Source organism: Cryptosporidium ryanae (genome assembly GCF_009792415.1).
Source record: "Cryptosporidium ryanae isolate 45019 chromosome Unknown contig_31, whole genome shotgun sequence".
Lineage (NCBI taxonomy): Eukaryota > Apicomplexa > Conoidasida > Eucoccidiorida > Cryptosporidiidae > Cryptosporidium > Cryptosporidium ryanae.
The window spans coordinates 35,939-51,695 of record NW_027125547.1 but is presented as its reverse complement, the minus strand read 5'-3'; the positions used below and the strand labels follow the sequence as shown (position 1 = coordinate 51,695).

Genomic DNA, 15,757 nt, shown 5'->3' with positions numbered 1-15,757 from the left:
TTTCATTATTTTTGTTTTACATGCAATTCTGTAAATGCTATCCTCTTGACATGGCGCCTAAAACATTTTGACCAGGAAGAGAAATATTGGCTGAATATTTAATCATTGGGGACAAAATAGTTTTGTTACAAAGAATAAGTAGATACTTGTTTGTAAATTCATACTGAAGGCATTTTACAAACATAATATAGACAGGTGGGTATAGATGAATAAAATTAAAAGTTCACTTTGGCAACTTCGTCCTGATGAATACTTAAATCGATTTCTTGATAAAGGGGTGAGATGTGATGGAAGGAAACCAGAAGTTTGTAGAAGATTTAAGTTGGAGGTCAATAGATCAGGTTCTCATTTGCTTAATGATTTATGTGAATCTGTAAAACTTTCCATTAGAGCAGGAAACTCCTCATACATCAGTTCCTGTACTCCTCGAATAATAAAGACGGATTTCGATAAAAAGACAAATGAGTTGATTTCAAATAACAGAATAGTAGTAAATCTTGAACTTCCACCTATTTGTGGGTTCTCGGGGAATTCAAACTATTCTACATATGTTTCAAACACTATTACGGAGTGTTTAAATGACCAAAGAATAATAAATAAAGACGCATTTAAATCTGTATTCAAAAATAAAGAATTGCATTGGGTATTTAATGTAGACATAGTTTGCTTATCATATGATGGCAATCCATTGGATTATGCTTTAATATTAGCAATCGCCTCTGTCATTAATACTGAGGTACCAAAACATATATTTTGGGATAATAACTACAATTGGTTTCGTTTTTCTTCAGATCCAAACATTTCTATTAATGATATAGAAGAAAAAAATGTTAACAAGGACCATGGAAATTCAATAGGTGAGACAACTTACTTCAAAAATATCCCCATCTTCGTGTCTTTTGCATACTTGAATGGAAAGATTTGGGTATGCGACCCAAGCAGTATGGAGGATTCACAAGGCGAGATCGTGTCATTTTGTAATGTAGATGATGAAAACACAACGTTGCAAGTTCAATGTATAACAAGTTACCCATCTGGAAAGTTGCATAGCGATCTTAATTCGCTAATGCGTACCGCTGAAAAAAGAGCAAGGGAAATAAGAGAACATTTACTAGAATTTAAAATATAAAAGTATAAAAAAGTATAGGCTTTCATTTTTGATAAGGGAAGGGTTAACTTCAAAGCTGGGGGTCCCTATATCTATCGACATTGTTTTACTTTTAGATTTAAGCTATGTAATATAAGTTATAAGTGTGAATATACAGAATTATTCTAACATAAGGCTTTTTTGTTAATTGAACAATTCTATACTTAATACTATTTTTGTTCATTGATTTTTTTATCCCTTTCTTTCCAACGTGACTAAAAGTAACAAGTTGCCGGAAAAATCATATTCCTTTGCCGCCTAATCCTGTGGGTGTAGACAGAATATTACTTGAGGCCTAATATAAGGGTGAGAATACCAGACTGACTGGAATCTAAAATTGTAACTATTCTGGGAGAATTACAATTTAAATTGTGAACAAATGGCAACCCAGGCACCTGAGTTTAAGCTTGCATTGGTTGGAGATGGAGGTGTAGGAAAAACTACCTTGGTTAAACGCCATTTAACTGGAGAATTTGAAAAAAAGTACATTCCAACAATCGGTGTTGAGGTACATCCACTTAAATTTAACACTGATTTTGGACCTCTTATCTTCAATGTCTGGGATACTGCTGGACAGGAAAAGTTTGGAGGACTTAGGGATGGTTACTATATAAAGGGACAATGTGCTATCATTATGTTCGATGTTACTTCTAGAATTACATATAAGAATGTTCCAAATTGGCATAGAGATATTGTTAGAGTCTGTGAAAACATCCCAATTGTTCTCGTTGGTAATAAGGTTGATGTTAAGGATAGACAAGTAAAAGCTAGACAAATTCAATATCATAGAAAGCGCAACCTACAATATTATGATATTTCTGCAAGAAGCAACTACAACTTTGAGAAGCCTTTCTTATGGCTTGCAAGGAGACTTACAAATCAACCTGCTTTACAATTTGTTGGGCAACACGCTAAGGCTCCAGAGGTTAACATTGATCCAACCTTGGTTGCTCAAGCTGAAAGGGAGTTGAATGAAGCAGCTAATGCACCTATTGAAGACGACGATGAAGATCTCTAAGTTACAGTAGATAGTTTTATCTAGAACATTGATACTTTCTTGTTCAGATATTCTAGCCCTCCATCTATATCAAGGTGTTAAGAAGCTAGAGTGAAACATTTGACTCAATTCAATTTAAGACTGCTAGCCTACAAGTTGAGTTTTTGATTTTCTTTTTTTTTTCTTGTTTCTATCTATTATCCACAACGAAGTGATATATACACACATGTTTCCATTCATATGTTTGTTTTGTATTTTACCCGATGTTGTTAAATAGAGGGGATGCTTATTGTAGATGAGGGAGTGTTCAGAGTAAATATTCTCAATTACCAATCAACGTTCCAACCTCTTCCTCGTTAGGTGTTTCGAATGGCTCCGAAACAAAGAACCAATATGGCGCCAATATATCACATATGTCATTAACAGACTATTAAAAGTGAAAATAATATTAACTCGTTAAAAAGAAATATAAAAACATTTCAAACAAATTTAAAATTAAGTTTTAGACAAGAATGTTTGGTCTTGTAGGATTTAGTTTATCTTCTAAAGAAAGGGACAGTAGAAGTTCCTATAAGTTTGATATTCTTGGTTTAACTCTTTCTCAGGTTACCTTAACTGAGGGAACTCAAGTTAATTTATTTGTTAAATTCCCAGAAGATGAAAAATATATGAACAACGATTTGAGTATAGCAACTGTAACTAAGTCTCATCCAAATGCCTGCTTGAGCCAACTTGAGCTTCCGGTTGGATCTGTTGTATACTGCACTGGAAGTGGAGCAGTTTTTTGTGTAGCAAATAAACCAGTTCAAACTAGTTGTTCAAAGGAGTGCTGCAAGGGTGAAATTTGTAAGATTGAAACTGAAGATGAAGAATGTCACGTGAATGATATATGCGAAAAAGATGAATGTAGTAAAGGTAACAAGAGGATTAGGGTCTCAGATTCAACTACAATACCTATTTCATCTGAAATGAAAAACGAAAAAACAAAAAAAAGAAAGGCAGGAAGTAAAGACCTTATTGAAAATTCAAAGGAGAAAAGTTCAAATAAAACAAATTCAGCAGAAATGATTTCGCCAGGATACAAGAGAGAATTTGCAAATGGTTTGAAGTACGAAGTCATGTCAATTTCTAAGAATGTAAGATCTGACGTTCCTCAGATTGCCGTTGTAGGAAGTAAAGTTAATGTTAAATATGAAGGAAGGCTCGCTAAAACAGGGAAGAAGTTTGATAGTGGTACACTCACATTTACAGTTGGAAGTGGGCAGGTTGTACCTGGATTTGACCAAGGGGTCAAGGGAATGATTGTTACAGAAACAAGAAGAGTTTTCATACCATCTAAATTGGGATATGGAATTAGAGGATGTCCTCCAGTAATACCAAAAAATGCAGATCTAGTATTTGAAATAACACTATTAAGTACAAAATATTAAGAAATACTAAATAATTTAGTTAATATAAATTTTTGTGAGTATCGTTAAAGTATATTTCCTTTAGTGAATTAGGTATGTTATTAATATTGAAAATAGATCTCAGATCTGATTCTTTTGAGTTAAATTTCTTAATCCCGACTACTTGGAAATGACCGACCAAATCATCATAATATATCAAGACAACATTTTTATAAGTTTCTTGAAATCCAAGTGTAGGGTAAATAATGCCTCTGTTTTTCCAGAATATCAATACTTTTACATTAAATATTTTTTCAATTAAATTTACATCCCATTGACTCCCCCAGTGAGTGTTTCCCTCTTTCGATAAGTAATAATGAACCATCAAAGCCTTTTTTGTATTTGTGGAAATATCTACTCCTTTTGTAAAATTATTGAACATTATCTCTACCGGAGACCATGAATCCTTCCATTCTCCTGCCAATTCTAAAGAAACAAGTATATTCATTTGTTCCAAAAAGAAAGTATCGTTCCAGGTTTTAGCGAGTGAAATGTCTTCTTTTTCTGGTTGAATTGTAACATTACATCTTTGAAATATTTTGTTAGATGGAATATAATCAGAGGAGTTACTTATTGTATCTCCCTTCAAGTCAATTGTTACTTGAAACATTTCCTGTTTCTGATCGATTTTCCTTAAGGTTTCGGAGTTAGTCCCAATAAACTCATCTGCTATCTGTGACCTTAGCATAGAAACAGTCATATTATTTAACTCCATTGATGATATTATTGATTTATAGAGACAATCACCACCACCTCCGCAATCTCTGTGACATATCCAGAAACCATATGCTCTCATTCTTTTTTGCCAAGTTCTGGATACATCTCTCCATTGGTATCTAGATTTCATCGACTTTGACAAGACGTTACAGTAATTATATGGTACTGTTAAATAAAGAAGTGATTCCTTTACATGAGTTGATCGAATTTCTAAATCGATCTCCTTATGAATTTCAAGTCCATCACCAGTTTCTATTACTTCATGCAACTTTGTTGAATTGAATTTTACCTCTGAAAAAGGTAAAAAAAATATGAATATGAATAATATCAAAAACAAATAAGTTACTTCAATATTCTTAGTCATAATATCCACGTATTAATCTTTTTATACCTATTTTTAGTCATTTTTATATATTAATACCTTCAGTGCAGTGATGTGTTTCCCTTAAGTATTACATAGAAAACTCAATTGCAGTTTAGGCGGGAATTGTTTGTTATGTTTTATTGGCTCTAAGGTTGTCATGGAAAAAAGTGTGTTTAGTATCTTTCAAACGATAAGATCGATATAGAGTTTGTTGATATTATTAGAGAATACAATCAGTATTTTTATATAATCTACATAAATAGCATTGTGTGAATCAGCGGCGCACGAAGATGATCAGGGGTTCAGAAGACACTGTTTATGAATATGATCCGGATAAAAGCAACATAGAAGATGAAAATAATTATCAAAATATTCAGGACAATGAAGAAAAGTCTTTGAAGAAATCGTTTATAAAGTGTGTACAAAGTAATGAGCAAATGATTAATGGGAATCTCGTGAAAACAGACTATCTCAAGATTATCCAAGCACTTGCTGAAGATGAGCATGTTAAGATGACTAGATTAAAAAGTTCTTCAATAACATCTGAAAATTTAGCTGGTTCGTTAATTCGAATTAAATCAGATATTTCAGAAATTGAAGGAGTAATAAAAACGTATGAAAGCATTAAAAAAAATGCAGAAAATGCACCAGATGTTAATATTGCGTTTTTAAATGACTCAAATTCTCTATTGGCTGATATGGAGGAGATTAAAGTGAATTTAAATAGTTTAATAGAGAAGCAAAAGTTGTTGGAAGACTCCGGATCATCAATTGAATCATTGAAAGACCAAAAGTTTTCTGCAAAGGACGTTTTGGAAGAGCTTTCAAAGGTGAGTTAAAAAAAAAATGAAATAGTTAGATTATTAATATTTAATGTTATTTAAACTTCAAACATTAGTGTATAAATAGCAATACTTCAGAGCCTATAGAAACAGTTCAAAACTCGGAAAAAGAATTTGAGATTTCGCTTGAATACTTTAATTCGGGTGATGATAGGAATATCGATATCAGGCAATTACTAGATTTGGAGAGGAGAGTTTATGAGTTAGAATCGAAAATTGGGATAGATAAACTTTCAAATATGCCGTATAATGATATTCAATCGGCGATTCACAACATTTCCAAAAGATTATCTTTACTTGATACAAACAGACTAGAGGGAATTTTTAGGCGTGTACAGGTATGTATGATTTATTTATTTCTATGAAAGACATAATGAACAACTTATCCTTCATTTTATTTTCAGGCACTATCAACATCTATTGAACAACTAAATAAGAAGAGGAAGGAAATAAATGACTCTTTATTTGACGAAACAGACTCTGTAAATATCACAAAACTATATGATATTATACAAAAGTGGAAAAGCACTGGAGCCACACTTCCGTTTATTCTAGAGAGGTTAAGACTTCTAAAATTATTTCATCAGGATATTTCTACAATTAATTCCAGAATTACAGGTATGTTTTTACCACTAAGAAATATTATTTTTGATTTATTTTAAATAATTAAATGAAAATATTTTTTTGCAATAAAATAATTGTGTATATTGCATTAGTAATGGAATCTCAGCAGGCCGAAGCGGAGAAAGTTTTAGAAACTTGTAAATTGTCTTTTGAAAACCTGAATAATTCTATTGAACAAATATATGAGAAACTTAAAGACAAATAAAGAAGAAATTATAATTTATATATTATATTCGTGTTTGTTTCTACATGCAAAATACAAGTTACATGTGGATGACACGTACTGTTTGAATTACGTAACTGCAAGTAACCACTTTTAGTAGCAAAATCTTTGGCTACTTGCTACAATATATTTTGTTAGATTCTTAATTTAATTAAAAATAATAATTATTTTTGTTAAAATGAAGTTTCAAATAAAGTTGTTATTTTTTATATTTAGTTTGTTTTTTATTGGATTTTCAAAGTGTGATGAAAGTGTCAAGGATACCGGTGAAAATGAGTTAAATAATGAAAATAGTAAATTACCTGAAGAAAATTTGAGAAAATTGTATGGAAAAGGACATTATAGCACTGCTTACGAGCCGGTATATGTACAAAAAATGCAATACGTGCCTGTTAAAACATATAAGAAGGTAATGTATACAACTCCAGAAAAAAGTACATATACTATACCTTCTAAACAACAAGTGAGATATGTACCTGCTGGATACGCTAAAGGAGTTCCAAGTCCTCAAATGTATGTTCCAGTTTCAAAAGAAGAACCTAATGTTTACGTTCCAGTTACATACAGTAAAGGAGGAGTTAGGTATTTGGAAGAAACAGTTGAACACGAACCTGTTGTTCACAGTTAAGTATAAAGAATTAATTAAAAAAATAACAAAAAAGCTAAAGATCTTGGAAGAAATCATTGTGTATTGTTGATTTCTTTTTCCTTTTTGCACAAGGGTTTGAAGATGAACTTTTGGTAATTATTTCATTGACCATACTTAAATTATAAAAATCAATTTGTGTTCCATGTGTATGAACTAGTTAAATATATTTTTTCAATAGATGAGTAACAAATAATCATTTATAATTAATGAGGGTTTACAATGTGTACATATTTAGTTATATACTTACTCAAAAAATTGTTCTCATAAGAAATGTCAATTTTAGAGCATTCGACGTTCAAATTGTTTGAATTTGCTTTTGAATTTAATGCAAGTGTTCCTGGTAGAAAATGATGTTATTTGAATAATAGACAAATATCAATGTAGTTAACATACCAATTATTTCATTTGGGAAGAACTCTGCTATCTTTAAGATGCCGTCACTCGTAGATAAAATAGCAAACTGATCCTGATAAATTTGAAAGTGTTCAACACTATTATCATTTTCAAATCCATCAACAGCGGGTATTACCATGCGATCACTACAGTCTCCAAAGTTATCCCAAGAAAAGAACAAAAGATTTCCTTCATCAGTTCCACAAACAAGTTTGGTATTATTCTATGTTTGGTATAATAATAATAATAATACATAAATAAATGCAAATGCAAATAAGATATTAATGAACTTACACGAATGGGTTTTGTACAAGTAATATTTTCTTCTTGAGGGTCTGAAAGCGAAATCAAGTGATCTTTATTCTTTTTAGACACAATACTTTTAGTATTATATATTCCAAGAGTATCACCAGAAATTACTACTAAAGAATTTTTACTTTCACAGTAGTAGAGATCTAGAATAAATGATAATTAGTTAAAAAGGGTAAATTTATATACAGAAAACGTACCATTAATACAATCTTCATAATCTCTGAATTTTGAAAACGGTTTGATTCCTTTATCACGTAAATCCCAAATCTAAAATCAAGTCAAATGAATAAAGAAAGTACAGTTTGAATATAAAATTGAATGAAATCTTACCTCAACATAGCCACAATCATTTCCAGAAATAATGATATTGTTATCAATAATACACACTGAATTTAGACCAACTCCACTAAATTTCAAGAATAGTCAAAGTAAAAATAGTAAAAATAATGTAAAAGAAAACGTACCTTTTTTGTGTTTTCCATAAAATCTTTCCTGTAAAATCAAGTTTAAGAAGTTCACCAGTGTTGTATATCGCAATTATGTTGTCTATTAATTCAAAATATAGTTATTGCACATATATTTGTGAAAACTAAACATACCATTAATAAATTCAATATTTCTACAAGAACCTCTTTTACTAAAAACATTTGTCACTGTTTTAATATTATTATTTGCGAAATCAATGTCAACTCTAAAGTTAAATTTAAGTTAACTAAACATAAAACATTTGAACTTAATGCGTATTAACTCACTTGTATATTTTTCCATCTACATGGCAGGTAAATAAAGAGTTGAGAGAATCATTATATTTGCAATCCATAATGAGCTCAATTTTATCTTTTAAAAATGTTGATTCTTCTTCACTATGAGTATGAAGAAAAGTAGTGAATGATGTCATCTTTGAGAGTGAGCATATATTAGTGTATATATTTTTTAATAATTTTTACATACAAATCAGACCTTAAATATAAAGGCATTGGCGCCATACTGTTTTAAATCTAAATATGATAAAAACAATAATAAAAATAAGTAGAATACACAGATACATTTAACAAATAGTATAGACCTATACAGTTTATTATATTGATCATCATATAAGTTAATTTATGTACTAATTTATGACATTACTGTCATAAATTTTTTTAGATCAAAAACAATAAAGTGTTTTTATTGGACCGGTATAGACAGTACCTATAATTTAATAATCGCTAAAAAAGAAAAAAATATTATTGATATGTAAGTATTAAAAAGCTTTAATTAAATTTAAAATATATTTGTTCAAAAGTTTATCCCATATAAATATTGTAAATCATGAAAGAAGTAGCTCAAAAAAATGAAAATGAATTTTGTAAACCACCGCAAAAAAAATTTTATAGACAAAGAGCTGTAAGTTTAAAATTTATACGGGACCGTAACCTTATTAACACATTAATTTATTTCGAACTAATATTAAATGCACGTAACTAAAGCATTGCAATCCATTAGCTGACAACTATATGATACATCCAATAAGTCCAGAACATATAAATTGGGAATTACACTACCCGAATTACTTCTCAAATGGAAATGAGTTTAAAAAGGTAATTCACCTAAATACAAAAAAGTACCCGATAGAATATGACAAATTAAAGGTAAATAGTGAAAGAAGTAGAGAAATTGCGAATAATATTAAATTTTTAGATGTTGGATGTGGTTATGGTGGATTACTAGTTTGGCTAAGTGGACAATATGAAAAAAAGCTTTCACTCGGAATGGAAATAAGGGAAAAAGTAACTAATTACGTTGGTGAAAGGATTATTTCGATGCAGCAAAGAGGAGAAGGAAGAAACATTAGTGTAGTTAAGACAAATGCAATGAAGTATTTAGCAAACTATGTGTCTAAACACCAGTTGGAAAAAATATTTATATGTTTCCCAGACCCACATTTTAAAAAAAGAAATTGGAGACGAAGAATAGTCAGGTATGTTAAAATCAAGAATTTAATAAGTTAAACTTAATACTGAAAAATGTAAATATATTTAGTTATTCAACCATTCCTTTGTATTGGTATCTATTGCAAGAAGGAGGATTAATTTATATTGTCACTGATGTATATGAATATTATGAATGGACGAGAAAGGTGATGGAGTCATTTGAGACATTGTTTGAGATTGTTTCCGATGAATGTGCTTCATCAGATCCTTGTGTAACTGCAATAAGCTCAAGTACAGAGGAAGCAAAAAAAGTTGAAAGGTCAAACTCCCCCTCATATACCAGTGTATATAGAAGTAAAAGGTTGGAGTTTATACATTAATTTGTGAGTCATATTAAATAAAATATTAAAAAAAATTTTATTTATAACATATTATAATAAAAATAGTAGTAATAGTAATAATTTTGTCTATTATAAATATTATACATGCATGTAAGAATATTTTAAACTACATGTTTGCATGCATTCAAATAATAATTAATTTGATATTTAGTAGAGGAACTAAGTGGGATATAAGTCTGTCAACAAGAAAACTATATAATGTTTTCTAAATTAAATTTGAGGTTATTGACCATATTTTTGATTTTTAAAAAGGTATTCACATGGATTCTAAATTTTGACTTAATCCCAAATTCTGAGTCTAATTTTTTTCCTCTTGAATTGGAAAGGTGCAAAATGAGCTATTGGACAAGTTATAATACTGAATGTATGGATGGATGTACTATTTTTGGCGAGTTAAGATATGGACCAAATTATTTGTCAGGAAATTCAGTTATAGAGATTCCCAGATCAATAGGAATAAATTGTGAGATGGATAACAAAGGTAAAATGGATGTGTTCGATAAATTTGAGATATTTGGATTATGGGTAGATACTGATATCTGCTCATTAGAATTTCAAAGTATATTTGATATTATTCAAAAAAAAGCAGTGATGAATACTAAATTAAGTAAATATGGGCTTTTTAATAAAAACACGATAAAAATATTGCATCTAGATAATTACAATAAAGAGGAAATAACATACATCGGAGCATTTAATGTGAATAGTTTAAATAATTTGCTCAGATATAGAGAATATACAAGGTCATACATTAAATATTCGATAATAATTGACTTGCTACTATTTTTGCTGCTATTGTTGAATACATTACTATACAAATATAGGTTGCACAAAATAAAGAAAATAAAGGAAAAATAGATGTAACTGACAGCTATATAGTAAAAAGAGTAACTCAATTGTGAAATCTTAACTCTATATTCTAACTATTAATAGAAAGTTTTTCGAGTTTATCTGATAAACTTTCTGTTTTTGTTTTATTCCACAATTTAGCTATCTCCTTTAATATACTTGGTGCTCTTCTCGACGGAGTTTTTCCTTGAAAAATATCCCTTTTATATTCAGCGAATTTTTCCTTGACAAAATCAGAATATGCATTTTGTTTATTTTTATTCACTTTATTTTTACTTTTTTCAGAAGCCTCGCAACTTTCGTTATTATTGTAATTACTAAATCCACTTAATGTCCCCTTCCCAATAAAAGCAATGTTTCCGTTGCACTTAGAGCAAGCAGCTTCATAGGTATTATTTATCTTTTTTTGCCTTCCAAATATTTGGTGGCATCTAAGACATTGATATCTATACTTGTATATTATTTCATAGTTATGGTAAATCTCAACTTTTAATTCTGGATATATTCTTGTTGCTATTTTTCCCCATTTTAGAAACACTTGGCCATGAGGAGGTTTTATACACGAGTCTAATAGAAACTGGGCTACATGACAACATTCATGTAGTAATGTTTTTTTTAGCCTATATTCGCAGTCTAAAACATATTTTGATAATTTAATAATCACACTTTTCGAACCGTCGTTACCTGTAATAAATAATGTTTGGGCAGCAGTCCTTTGTAATCTTCCAGTCCACTTTATTGGAATATGAGATGGAAGTTTGTTATTAAAAACTTTACTATTAAATATCTGGTACCAGAAATTTACGAGAGAATTTCTTTTCTTAACGAATGAAACCTGTTCATCGCCTTTTTTTTTGTTTAATTTCTTATCCTTTGCGGGTTCTATGACCTTTGGAACTATTGTCTCATCTTCAGAAAATAAATTGTGTTTATCTAAGATATCACTTGAATCCCTATTTTTTGTTTCACACTCCATATCGCTAAGTGAATCTATTGCTGTTTTCCATTCGTAATCATTGAAAGAATCAACAGAAGAATTTTTCAAATCAGAATTAAAATCAGATTCGAATGAAATCCAAGCTGTTTCACTCTCTAAACTGCTTGATCTCTTACTCTTCTCATCAATAAGTTCAGGACCTAAACAAAAAGATGATCTTCTGTTTTTAAATTCCTGTTTTAAATCCTCGTCTGTATCTGAATCTATTATATTCAAGAGTCTTCTCGAGTTATTTTTTCTTTTAACTGAAGATTGGTACTTAATTGATAATCTTTGATTTAAATGTTCATTATATTCCTCGTCACTGTTGAAATTGTGGTTCCTTCTTCTAGTTCCCATAGTGCCACCGTAATTTGTGTATAAATCACTAACACATGGCTCAAATTCACTTCTTGAATGTACACATGGTTGAACAAAGAAATTATCTATTTCTTGTTGAATTTTAAGTGTGCTGTTGTAATCATTTTCTATTTCAACATCGCTATTGTATTCAATCTCTCTCTCATCACTGCTTCCTATATAGTAATCCTTCCTTCTCACAGAGGTTGCAAGAGATACTGAAGGTTTTGGAAAGTATAAGTTAAATTCGGTTTTATTATGGTAACATTTCTCATCGTCACTGAGTAATTTCCCTTTTCTCTGTGGTGTATTTATTAAATCTTCGTTCTCGTTTACTTCTACTTCAAATTCACTGCTTTCTGAAGATATTAAGTAGTTATTATTGCCTGTTTTTCTCTTAACTGAACTATTCAATATTAACGACGAGTACATCTCATATTTTATTTGTCAAAAAAATTCTCAGTATTTTTCACACAGATTTATTTAATAGTTGTTTTTTCATTAATTTATACCCTATTTATTAATGCCGGCATTATTAAAAATTATACACCGGTATCGGGTATAGAACAATTATTTAACACACAATCAGCACACAGATACTTTCATAATAATATTATATAAACAAAAATATTATAATAAAAAAATCACTGTTGCTATAAAAGCTTTTTAACAACTATTTAAAATGATAAGAATAGTGTTTCTAATATCATTAGTGTTCCATTCATTATTGAATGTTTGTTTTTGTAAAACAATTAAGGTATGTGCTTTAAGTTCAAAAAAATCAGTTTACTTTATTTTTAATAGTTAGAACAAAATAGTATAATCGAAATAATTCCAGATAGGTCTTATTATGGAGTTGAAGTAAATGTTGGTATGTCTTTCGATATATTGTTTTTTATTACATTATTTTATTTATTTATTAAATTTAAATACAGACAAGTCATATATTATTAAGATTAACACGAAATACTTGACCAATTCGAGGTACCAGCTTGAATGCTATTCCTCTGGACCTGTAAGTTGGCATACTCGTAATTAAGTTAAATTTGCAACTATATATTAACATCAATAATAAAATATTCAAAGGACCCTCAAGGAGAATTCATTATAAAACCATTCACTCAAGATGGAGGTAAGCGAACTGAAAATAAAGCAAAATTTTGTTCTTTATTTGAAATCAAAAATTAACTTGAATATGTAGAATCAAATATAAAGTTGGGAAAACAAAAACTTATTTTAAACAAAATTCTTCCTAATTCAATATTCTATTTCAAAGATGGATTCTATACTAGCAAACTTGTAAGTTATAATTATCTCATTTTAGTTTAAGTGTAAAATATCAAGCAAAATTAAGGAAAAACTTAATTATGTAGATAATAAAAATGAAACTTACATTATATTCGAAATGAGCTTAAAAGTGAAAGGAGTTACATATAGTGAAATAATCGAATTGAAACCTATTTTAGTAAGCCTTGGTAAGTACTTGGAATTACATACCTTTAGTTTTATATTATAAAATTTGTATTTAGAACTAGAACATCTGAAATACGGGTTACCCAAGTCTTTTTATCAGGTTGCAGGGTCTTTAGTACTAACTTTAGTGCTAACACTTTTGGTCTTTAGCTTATCAGTAAGATATGGTCTAGTGGAAAAGGGCTCTAATTTTATATTTTCAGATAAAAGTAAAGAAAAGACGGATTAAGTAACTTAAAGAGGGAGATTTCTAGTATATGATATGAATATCTAAAACCAATGTGCATCTACAAATATGAACAAACAATATCTTATTGTATTAGATGCACAGATTTTAAGGCTCTTCGCACAAGTGGGCGCTTGTAGACCTTTTATTTTATTCTGTCTCGAACAGTAGATATGACGCAATTGTTTAGGCGGTCATGCTTTTTAAATGTTGGTTTGTTTAGTTAATATTGTTCTAGTCTTAATTAAAGATAAATAAGAGCGGCAGAACAACATAATAGTAATAGTCATATACTAATTTTTATAGTAGCAAGTTAAACGTCTCTGGTAAAAAAAAGAATAAACAAAGAAAAGATAAATAATGAAATAAATAAATAATTAAGGCGCCCACATTAAATGTCCGTCTCCATAAATAACTTAGGGACAATTTGTTATTGTTCACTACCAGGTATAAAAACGTGAAAATAAACTGTTTTCTTTTTTTGAACTTCAAGTATAAATTTAGACAGATAGGAAAACATGGCACCAAAAAAGAAGGAGGTTCAAGTGGCTGATGTTCCTTTCCAACAGGTATGTTTGAAACAAGCGTTTACAGACCGAGATGATGTTAGAGTTAGCGATTACCTCTACAACGTAATAGGACTTCCGATGTAGTTGCTACCTAACTTCACATTTCTGTATTTATGTTATTATATTGTGAATCTGGCGTAATTTTTTTTCTTTCGTAGGTTCGTGAAGGACAAACAAACTTTGCTGTTGCACATATATTCGCATCATTCAATGATACGTTCATACATGTTACCGATCTGTCAGGAAGAGAAACTATTGTGAGAGTAACTGGTGGAATGAAGGTTAAGGCAGATCGTGACGAGAACTCGCCATATGCAGCTATGATGGCAGCTGTAGACGTTGCACAGAAATGTAAGGAATTTGGTATTCATGCCTTACATATTAAACTTAGAGCAGTAGGAGGCGTTAAGTCAAAGACAATGGGCCCAGGAGCTCAGTCTGCTCTCAGGGCTTTGGCTCGTGCAGGTATGAAAATTGGTCGTATCGAAGATGTTACTCCAATTCCAACTGACAGCACAAGAAGGAAAGGTGGTCGTCGTGGTCGTCGTTTGTAATTCATTACTTTTACTATCTTTATTCGTAACTTTCCTATATTCCTGATATAAATATCTAAGAGTCTGGAGTAGGTATAATGACAATTTGGAAATAGTGGCTAAAATATGTGTATATTTATCTCACTGAGTTTTACTCAAACCTATTTCCCTAGTTTAATTCCTGGATTCTGCAGAACGGAATTATTTGGACTTGTTGGTCGATGCCAACAATAGAAGATAGTATTGGTGGACTACTATAATGTTGATAATAATTACCTTATTTTTTTAGTTGTTTTCTATTTGTTATTAAATATAGACTGTCTGTTATTGTCCCTTTGGTTACTTACGTCGTGTTTCAACTTGGAAATTGCACGAATTTTGATTAGTAATTGCCTTGTTTGCGTAGGGTGCACATGGTTTGCAGGTTGTCACTTGGTTATCGAAGATACGTATTTGTTAGTTGAGTTTGCGTTTTCCCACTCTTCCTATCTGAAACTTGCTCTAAACCTCACCCATGCCGTCTAACTATACGTCCCAACCTATTAACAACATATATTTAGTCAAGGATGTATACGTGTTAACTGAAGATTTGTTGCCTAACCTAAGAGTTCTAATAGAAGCATTACTGTTAAAAGTAACTATTGGTTTATAACTCAATCTATTCAAAAACAATTTCTTTGATTTCACATTTTAATTTCAGAGACAATTTTTAGATGCAACCGGTATACAAGTTGTGTGAAT

General features: G+C 30.3%; 12 protein-coding genes across 12 annotated transcripts; 9 read left to right on the top strand and 3 right to left on the bottom strand.

Moving 5' to 3' along the window:
• Positions 1 to 205: 205 nt before the first annotated feature.
• On the top strand, positions 206 to 1,129 carry FG386_002034 (RPR45-like archaeo-eukaryotic exosomal RNAse PH; the record flags this gene model as incomplete). Its single annotated transcript, XM_067341382.1, has 1 exon — positions 206 to 1,129. The coding sequence occupies one exon, from the start codon at positions 206 to 208 to the stop codon at positions 1,127 to 1,129; it is 924 nt and encodes a 307-aa protein (XP_067196833.1).
• Positions 1,130 to 1,526: 397 nt separating this feature from the next.
• Positions 1,527 to 2,165, top strand: FG386_002033 (GTP-binding nuclear protein ran/tc4; the record flags this gene model as incomplete). Its single annotated transcript, XM_067341381.1, has 1 exon — positions 1,527 to 2,165. The coding sequence occupies one exon, from the start codon at positions 1,527 to 1,529 to the stop codon at positions 2,163 to 2,165; it is 639 nt and encodes a 212-aa protein (XP_067196832.1).
• A 491-nt stretch (positions 2,166 to 2,656) lies between these two features.
• On the top strand, positions 2,657 to 3,574 carry FG386_002032 (fkbp; the record flags this gene model as incomplete). Its single annotated transcript, XM_067341380.1, has 1 exon — positions 2,657 to 3,574. One exon carries the CDS (start codon positions 2,657 to 2,659, stop codon positions 3,572 to 3,574), a length of 918 nt encoding a protein of 305 aa, XP_067196831.1.
• Positions 3,575 to 3,593: 19 nt separating this feature from the next.
• Positions 3,594 to 4,673, bottom strand: FG386_002031 (uncharacterized protein; the record flags this gene model as incomplete). Its single annotated transcript, XM_067341379.1, has 1 exon — positions 3,594 to 4,673. The coding sequence occupies one exon, from the start codon at positions 4,671 to 4,673 to the stop codon at positions 3,594 to 3,596; it is 1,080 nt and encodes a 359-aa protein (XP_067196830.1).
• A 290-nt stretch (positions 4,674 to 4,963) lies between these two features.
• FG386_002030 (uncharacterized protein) lies at positions 4,964 to 6,344 on the top strand (the record flags this gene model as incomplete). Its single annotated transcript, XM_067341378.1, has 4 exons — positions 4,964 to 5,503; positions 5,572 to 5,853; positions 5,920 to 6,133; positions 6,232 to 6,344. The coding sequence occupies 4 exons, from the start codon at positions 4,964 to 4,966 to the stop codon at positions 6,342 to 6,344; spliced, it is 1,149 nt and encodes a 382-aa protein (XP_067196829.1).
• Positions 6,345 to 6,540: 196 nt separating this feature from the next.
• On the top strand, positions 6,541 to 6,990 carry FG386_002029 (uncharacterized protein; the record flags this gene model as incomplete). Its single annotated transcript, XM_067341377.1, has 1 exon — positions 6,541 to 6,990. The coding sequence occupies one exon, from the start codon at positions 6,541 to 6,543 to the stop codon at positions 6,988 to 6,990; it is 450 nt and encodes a 149-aa protein (XP_067196828.1).
• A 224-nt stretch (positions 6,991 to 7,214) lies between these two features.
• On the bottom strand, positions 7,215 to 8,614 carry FG386_002028 (uncharacterized protein; the record flags this gene model as incomplete). The annotated part of the gene is made up of 8 exons (XM_067341376.1): positions 7,215 to 7,348; positions 7,405 to 7,627; positions 7,699 to 7,859; positions 7,914 to 7,983; positions 8,047 to 8,122; positions 8,181 to 8,262; positions 8,316 to 8,407; positions 8,469 to 8,614. The coding sequence occupies 8 exons, from the start codon at positions 8,612 to 8,614 to the stop codon at positions 7,215 to 7,217; spliced, it is 984 nt and encodes a 327-aa protein (XP_067196827.1).
• A 413-nt stretch (positions 8,615 to 9,027) lies between these two features.
• Positions 9,028 to 10,009, top strand: FG386_002026 (uncharacterized protein; the record flags this gene model as incomplete). Its single annotated transcript, XM_067341374.1, has 3 exons — positions 9,028 to 9,102; positions 9,186 to 9,676; positions 9,739 to 10,009. The coding sequence occupies 3 exons, from the start codon at positions 9,028 to 9,030 to the stop codon at positions 10,007 to 10,009; spliced, it is 837 nt and encodes a 278-aa protein (XP_067196825.1).
• Positions 10,010 to 10,228: 219 nt separating this feature from the next.
• Positions 10,229 to 10,888, top strand: FG386_002025 (uncharacterized protein; the record flags this gene model as incomplete). The annotated part of the gene is made up of 1 exon (XM_067341373.1): positions 10,229 to 10,888. One exon carries the CDS (start codon positions 10,229 to 10,231, stop codon positions 10,886 to 10,888), a length of 660 nt encoding a protein of 219 aa, XP_067196824.1.
• A 61-nt stretch (positions 10,889 to 10,949) lies between these two features.
• FG386_002024 (SprT family metallopeptidase) lies at positions 10,950 to 12,647 on the bottom strand (the record flags this gene model as incomplete). The annotated part of the gene is made up of 1 exon (XM_067341372.1): positions 10,950 to 12,647. One exon carries the CDS (start codon positions 12,645 to 12,647, stop codon positions 10,950 to 10,952), a length of 1,698 nt encoding a protein of 565 aa, XP_067196823.1.
• Positions 12,648 to 12,897: 250 nt separating this feature from the next.
• On the top strand, positions 12,898 to 13,917 carry FG386_002023 (uncharacterized protein; the record flags this gene model as incomplete). Its single annotated transcript, XM_067341371.1, has 7 exons — positions 12,898 to 12,972; positions 13,020 to 13,086; positions 13,151 to 13,230; positions 13,302 to 13,347; positions 13,417 to 13,514; positions 13,540 to 13,690; positions 13,745 to 13,917. The coding sequence occupies 7 exons, from the start codon at positions 12,898 to 12,900 to the stop codon at positions 13,915 to 13,917; spliced, it is 690 nt and encodes a 229-aa protein (XP_067196822.1).
• Positions 13,918 to 14,758: 841 nt separating this feature from the next.
• Positions 14,759 to 15,037, top strand: FG386_002022 (40S ribosomal protein S14; the record flags this gene model as incomplete). Its single annotated transcript, XM_067341370.1, has 1 exon — positions 14,759 to 15,037. The coding sequence occupies one exon, from the start codon at positions 14,759 to 14,761 to the stop codon at positions 15,035 to 15,037; it is 279 nt and encodes a 92-aa protein (XP_067196821.1).
• Between the last annotated feature and the right edge of the window lie 720 nt (positions 15,038 to 15,757).